This window comes from Lupinus angustifolius, chromosome LG04 (assembly GCF_001865875.1).
Source record: "Lupinus angustifolius cultivar Tanjil chromosome LG04, LupAngTanjil_v1.0, whole genome shotgun sequence".
Lineage (NCBI taxonomy): Eukaryota > Viridiplantae > Streptophyta > Magnoliopsida > Fabales > Fabaceae > Lupinus > Lupinus angustifolius.
Window position 1 is genome coordinate 18,492,633 of NC_032012.1, and position 7,003 is coordinate 18,499,635.

At 36.8% G+C, this 7,003-nt stretch overlaps 1 protein-coding gene across 4 annotated transcripts; it reads right to left on the reverse strand.

Moving 5' to 3' along the window:
* LOC109346082 lies at nucleotides 236-6,668 on the reverse strand. Of its 4 annotated transcripts, none has more exons than XR_002107474.1 (9): nucleotides 6,547-6,668; nucleotides 4,884-6,347; nucleotides 3,858-3,976; nucleotides 2,493-3,083; nucleotides 1,895-2,207; nucleotides 1,240-1,408; nucleotides 953-1,055; nucleotides 488-786; nucleotides 236-343 (listed from the first exon to the last, which is right to left on the reverse strand). XR_002107474.1 is itself a non-coding variant. In XM_019585451.1 (9 exons), exons 2-9 carry the CDS (start codon nucleotides 6,036-6,038, stop codon nucleotides 669-671), a joined length of 2,532 nt encoding a protein of 843 aa, XP_019440996.1. In that variant the 5' UTR covers nucleotides 6,039-6,347; nucleotides 6,547-6,668; the 3' UTR covers nucleotides 661-668. The 4 variants fall into 4 exon arrangements, 3 of the variants coding, with proteins under 3 accessions (XP_019440996.1, XP_019440997.1, XP_019440995.1); XM_019585451.1 differs by lacking the exon at nucleotides 236-343 and having other exon boundaries at nucleotides 661-786; nucleotides 1,240-1,405; nucleotides 4,884-5,049; nucleotides 5,083-6,347; XM_019585452.1 differs by lacking the exon at nucleotides 236-343 and having other exon boundaries at nucleotides 661-786; nucleotides 1,240-1,405; nucleotides 2,493-3,015; nucleotides 3,058-3,083.

Sequence of the window (7,003 nt, forward strand, 5' to 3'; positions counted from 1 at the left end):
TAGAAGTTTTATACAAGTTTTTACACTAGTACTTAGTAGGCTATATAAATCATTTGAATGCGGTTCCTATAATATAATGAAGATTTTAAGATTATTAAGAAATTTACTTAGAATCAATTAACCATTTGAAAAGTTCGTATTTGTAATTAACTGAGCCAAAACATTATAGGTAAAATATGACCATATCCTTTTATCGTAGCTTTTCTATTTTATGTTTAGACATACAACCTCCTAATTACCAACAAAAAAGGAAAATATTGGATTTAGACTCACAAAAAAGATTTAGAAAGAATAGTTAGGCCAACTATTTATTTACTCAATAATGATGAATCAACGTCATTTGCTAATCTTTTTTTCTACTGCCGATGGTATCCCTTACCTCTTGGGTAAGAAACTAATATCTTTTGGAATGCGTGACTGCCCCTTCCAATAAAGTGTCGCTCTCAGGAATCGAACCTTTAACCATATAAGCAAATGGCTTGCTTACAGCCATTTGCTAATCTAATCATACATATCTCGAAGGTCCATATATAATCAGAAGAACGATAGCAACTACTTAACATTATATAAATAAGAACCTTGGTACTTCCAGAACTGAGATTAACTCCCATATCTTCCACTATATCTTCTCTGATTTTCTTCTTCTCCATGCCCTTTTGACTTCCTTTTTACAGTATGGAATAAGCTCGGACCACCTCAACGATGGGTGCTCGGCATAAAGGACACTTACCTCCGCCACGAACTAACTCATTGGCACATTTTGAACAAGTACACATGTGCCCACATCTGCAAGAAATTGCAATTTGAAGAATGGAAGAAACAAATCAAAAGATAAAATCATTGTCTAGAAGGAACTACAAATGGGAAATTACAGACCCCTTAATAAAATAGAGGTTGCATTTATTCATTGAGACAAATTATGATATATGTATAGTACATAATGTAGAAATACCTGTATAAAAGGGAATCAATATGGCTATCACAACAAACACAGCAAGTTCCTTTTTTTACATGCCCCCATTTAGACCCATCATCAGATGTCTCAGCTCCCAATCCTAAATATCAATTAATAATAATATGAATAACCGAAGATTAAAGAAAGATAAACAGAAATAGTTGACAAATATTTGAACAAATGCAACATAAACAGCTGCACTATCATAGAAAAAATACATTTCTTCCTACAAAGCGCATGACAAATGACTACATTGAGAGGAAAGAGTGAAAAATATCACAAACCATTTTCACCAGCTGATCGGTTCAAAGCTGCAGAGACTTCCTGTCTGACAGAGCGCTGCAGCTCCAGCTGCATATCCATGCAAGCCTCCAACATCCTCTGCATGTGATTCATGCCTTGATGAAGTTTTGCCATATCAGATCTTAAATCATTCATCATATCCCATTCCTGCTCCAAAAAGCAGTACTTTAGCAAAGTATTTCAATACAAATATAGTATGACATATACAACATATATAACTAATATAAGTAGGAAAAAGATACATAGATCCCTCATGATAGAGTAGTTAGAGACTTAGAGATTGAAAGCTACTTGAAATTTGTTATTTTATGCACATCAGAGCAACTTCAAAATATTACAAAATATATACACAATCACTTAGCATGGAAGTAAATAGTAATCAACACCAAATATAATAGCTGTCTAACTATAGTATGATGGAAAGGGTTGCATCACAGTAGGCATGTTGGTTGTAAGTTGTAACTACAGATGATTTTTGCATAGAAGCCTAAAATTGACTGCATGTAAATGAATGATGGAAAGAAGCAACATGCTAAATCCTACATGGAACTATACAGGTAAAAAAAATTGTTAAAGATTAAAATGCTATATCATGAGAACTAAAAAATAGACGCATTTCATTTAGAAGATGCTTACCATTTCAGAACGATTCATGCTATGGCGAGACCATCCAGTTTGATGCAAATCCTGGTGCCACAGTGGTTGTGGTGGAGGTACAGGTGGAGAAGGCATCACCCGTGAAGGTCTGTTAATGGCTACACGTTCACCCTGATTAAGTTCATCACCTTGCTGATCAGAGTCCCGTTCAGGTGAGGCAGGAATTGGAGTTGGCAAGTTTCTGTGAAAATCCCAGTTAATTGGTGCATGACCTTGCCTTTCCACATACGACTGTATTAGATGGTCCAAACTTTCTCGGAAGCCACTACGAAGAAGGTTAGAAACACTTCTCCTGAAACACAGATATAAAATCCATAACCAACAGAAGCATTGCTGCCTAGAAAAAATGAAGCCAATAAATTAAGTACAAAACCATGGCCTGTGAATTTCTCAACATATAAATGGCCTATTTGTTTAGATTTGGAAAGGGTTAAGCATCCACAAGCAGAGAACAAAACACTTGTGTGGGAAAATCTTTTTATTTCCTTCTTCCCAAAGCCGTTACTATTGGGATAAATGTAATCCAAATTGGCCATAAGCCTTCTGTGAGGCAAAAGATCCAAAAGGGTAGAATTACCTGCTCAGAAGTTCTCTAAGCTCCATGCTGTACACATTATCATCATCAGGAGGATGAAATCTATTGATTCTTCTAAATGGAATGTCATGCTGATTCCTTGAAGCTTCAGGAAGTCCTTCGGACCAATTACCAACAGTTTCCCTTGTGCTGTCCTCATGCCAAATTCTTTGAGCCTCTTGTGGATGAAGGTCTTCCCTAGCTAAATTTCTCATAGTATCCTGTGGCCAATCACTGACTGCGCTTCCATCTCTTGACTGATTGAATGGACGATCAGTTCTCTGCTGCCAGTTTCCTCCGCCATCTTCAGCAATTTGTTCCTGCCAATTCCCTCTTTCATTTCTAGCTTCAAACCAGCTAATATTTTCATTTGTGTTGCTCTCCAAAGCTCCTGTTTGATTCGGCAAGTGACGCACATCACTTTCCAGGCTTCTAATCTGCTCTTGTTCATAATTTACTTGCTGGCCATCTATCAGATTGTTTCCTTGGTTCTCATCACTTCTTGTTTCACTAATGTTACTGTTAGGTGTGGCATCAGGATCGGTGACTGCTTGACCATGAACAATTGTTTCTAATCTTGAGCGAAACCCCTCCCTGAATTACACCATAGAGTTGTCAAGAAATCCAACCATAACAAGTTAATCATTGACATTTCATATTTCAATATATGCAATATCATAAACACATTTTTATTATAGACATATATATGATAGCTATCTAAAAATTTAAAATAATTTTTATAAAGAAGAAGAAGAGAAGGAAAAGAACAAGCCAATATGACACTGACACAACAGGTATAATATTGTGTCTTGTTGAACTGCAGAACTCAAATTTACAGAGCTCACTACATATTGAGGAATAAATTTATGAGCAAAAGCCAGAGTGCTAACGAATAAGGGAAAAAAGATTATAATGAATAATAAAATAATTATAACAAATATTTAATGTATAATGCAACTACAAAGGCAATTATCCTGTCACAAACTCACAATAACCAGCAACACTTTGTACCAATGAGAACAGAATGTCATTTTCTATTCCAAAACAAAATGAAAGAGAACATTTAGAACAATTTATACGAGAAAGCTAAACTAACATGATTCCTCCATGTACCAAGGCTTTTGGTACATAAAACAATGGAATCAAATGAAAATCCATCAATGTGCATAAAAGTAAACTATCATGCAGAACATAAGAGTCAGATGAAAATCCACCACTGTGAACATAAGTTACTGTCAGTATAAGTGTATAACAACCACTTTTTTATTATTTCTATACCAAAAGTTCCAATTTTTAAGTGTTAGACAGGAGAGGCATCCCATTTTTAAGTGAAGAGGGTGAAAAAACATTCAATCTTAAATTGCATACCTTAAACCAGAGACCGTGTGTCGTTGTCTTAACTGAACTAATTCGCTAGCAGCCACAGAAGGAGGCCTCTCATCTTCAACAGGTCTTTCATTTCGGAGGAATCTACCTCTGAGCAATGCCTGAAAAGTAAATTTCTATAAATAGTCAATTTAAGACAGGATAAGGATAGTTCATGAAAAATGTATAAAACAAACAAGTGCTATCCACATAAATATCCCGTAGTTGCATGATCCATTATGTTTGTGGAGAAAAGGTAATAAAAAGAAGAAAAAGAATCAATCAGGTAATAAAATCAGATTAAAACAAGCAACTACTTCCATGTAACAATGAAACGAGATCTCTTAAAATAAGCATATTATAAAAGCAAAGCACGGCTCCTAATCAACTACAACATTTGACAGTTCAAAAAGGAATGCAATATAAAATTTTGTTCTTCCGTCAATTTAATATTCCTTTTCTAGTGCAAAGAAATACCTGCTGAATGTTATTCCAAAAACATCATGAATTAGATAGAAAATAACAATCTAGAAACAGTTTCAATTTATAGTGCAGTAAAATATCAATTGTCAGACACTCTAGGAAGGTGATGTATAGTGATCCAAACAATACTACACTTGCTTCTTACAGAAGGTAACCATAGTACTTTTCAAGGCAATACTGTATGATTGTTTTCAATTTATGAACGACCAGTTCAGTGAAACAAATTAGAGAATAGAACAATAGTACATACTATATCATGGTTTACAGCATATGAATAAGCTTAAAACTGGGGCCAAGGAGGGAAAACCAACAAATGAAACGAAATTTATCATAAAACGTAAGTACATGAAGATTATTTAATTATTTAAAAACACAATGCAAGGTTTAAATCCAAACCGTAATACAAATTACTGGAGCCTTAAATTAAATTGCTCTAGTATGACTTACTTTCATAACCAACTCAGATTTCCAGTTAAGTGAAGACATCATGACAACGAGAACCATATATTTCAATGGAATTCTAATAAGGTAGGGTAACTAACAGACCTGAATGCGGTTGCGATGAGCAAAATCAGAAACAGCTCGGTGCTCCAACAAACCCTGCAACTCTCTCTGTCGTTCCCTTTCTACCCTCACAAGCAAATCAACAATAGCCTGTCTTCCACGCAGTCTCAACATGTCCCGGCGGACATGCTCTGGATGGCCATCATTACGATCAGCTACCACATCACGCACTTGATCGACTTGACCACCGTCACTCACTTGAGCATCCCTCCGGCTCCCACGTGAACCTCTCTGCTGGCTAGTCATTTGCACTGACTCCCTCGCAATTCTTACCCTCTCACGCTCAGTCTCTCCAAGCCACTCTGCTCTACGGTTATTGTTTCTCTGACTCACATTAGATGAATGATCACTAATACCACTTTCCATCCATCCCCGAACAATCTGTCTAACTCTCTCCCTCTCAACTTCACCAAGATCAGGAGATTGCTCCCGGCTAGACCTATTGCCATCACCATGTGCATTCTGTGGTCCAACGTGATCGTGTGACCAAGTACCATAATCATTTTCACTTTCACTTGCATCCCCCAAACTCCTTTGATCCACAGTGCCTCGACTGTCAGACATGGTACTTGACACATTGGTCTCAGACTCAGAACTCCTTTGCTGCCGCAATCTTTCCCTCATCCTTTCACGTGCCCGATTCAATAAATGCTCATCCTCCAATTCACGCCACATCTGCAGAATGGCAGATGACTGAGTGCTCGGCCGCTCAACAGCCCCCTCCCGTCCAGAAGTCGGAGATTGTGATCCCCTCAGAAAAGAAGAGTCCAACATCGAGACCGTATGTAATCCCGCAAGCGCCATCAACTCGGATTCCCGATTCCTCCTCTCAATAGTTGTCATCATCTCCTGCGCCTGTCGGGCAGCCCATCTACCCAAAATCCGTGAATGGCGCCTCCGCGCAGCTGATGACTCTGCCAAATCATCCCCTTCAAGATCAGACCTCCGTCTCCTCCTTATCAGCTGATCACCCTCCTCATCCTCATCATCTTGAGCACGAGAAGAGCTACATGAAGCAAATGAAATACAATCATCCAATTGACCATGCATAAACTCCTCCAGCCCACACTCATACTCGGCACGAGCCTCAGCCGGTTCAGGTTCAGGCTTCTTTTGTAAATGCTGAAAATCTGTCATCCTAACAGAAACTCTACCCTCCTCACTACTACACTATAGAACCCAACCCAACCTCTCTATCCCTGTATGTATCAACTATCAACCAACCCAACAAGCATAAGTACACATCAAACCACCATTCATATGCTTAAAATTAACACAAGACAATTGCTAAACCACCATTTCAATCCCTTGAAAACCAAACAGCAAAAAAAGCAAAAAAGGAAAGCTCAATCTATGAGCAAAATACATAAGCAAATTGGGCGAAAACAAAAAAAAAGTATTCTCAAATTAAATCACAAATCAAAGCTCCAGCACCGTATATGCCACCTGATAAATTACACAAAGCATCAAAATCAACACAAAACACTAAAAAACTTCACAAAATTAAAAAATTGTTAAAATCAAACGCTGAAACGAACATTGACATGAAATTTGGGATCAACGGAACGGGAAAATGGGGATGATGGCGACAAAATCAAACATAAGCAGGAAATGAAAGAATGAATGCAGAAAAAGAGGTACGTACAAGAGATGAATGAGAAACCCTAGAATTTCGTTGCAATGGAGAATTGAAGAGAGAAAGTGGCAAGAAAATTGGAGAAGTTAAGAGGGTGAAATAGAAAGAGAGAGATGGAAGAAAGAGTAAGATATGCTGTGAGAATTTATATATTATTATTACATATTCTAGAAAGCAGCTAATACACTATGTCGTTTTGAAATAATGTTAGTTAAAAAAAGTACTAAATATGACATTAGGATAATATTACTTCCCAAAATTCCCTCAATGAATTTCTAGATTGTCAATTATTTCTAAATACTTATTTTAGATTTCATCTTGATTTTTTTGGAAAATAATTATTACATTCTAGAGAGAAACCAACTAATAAACTGGAAAGGGGAAATATATTCTAACAGCTAATCTGGAATATTTTTTATTTTTCTAATTTATCTTCCATATTTTCTTATTTTCACAATATTGACCA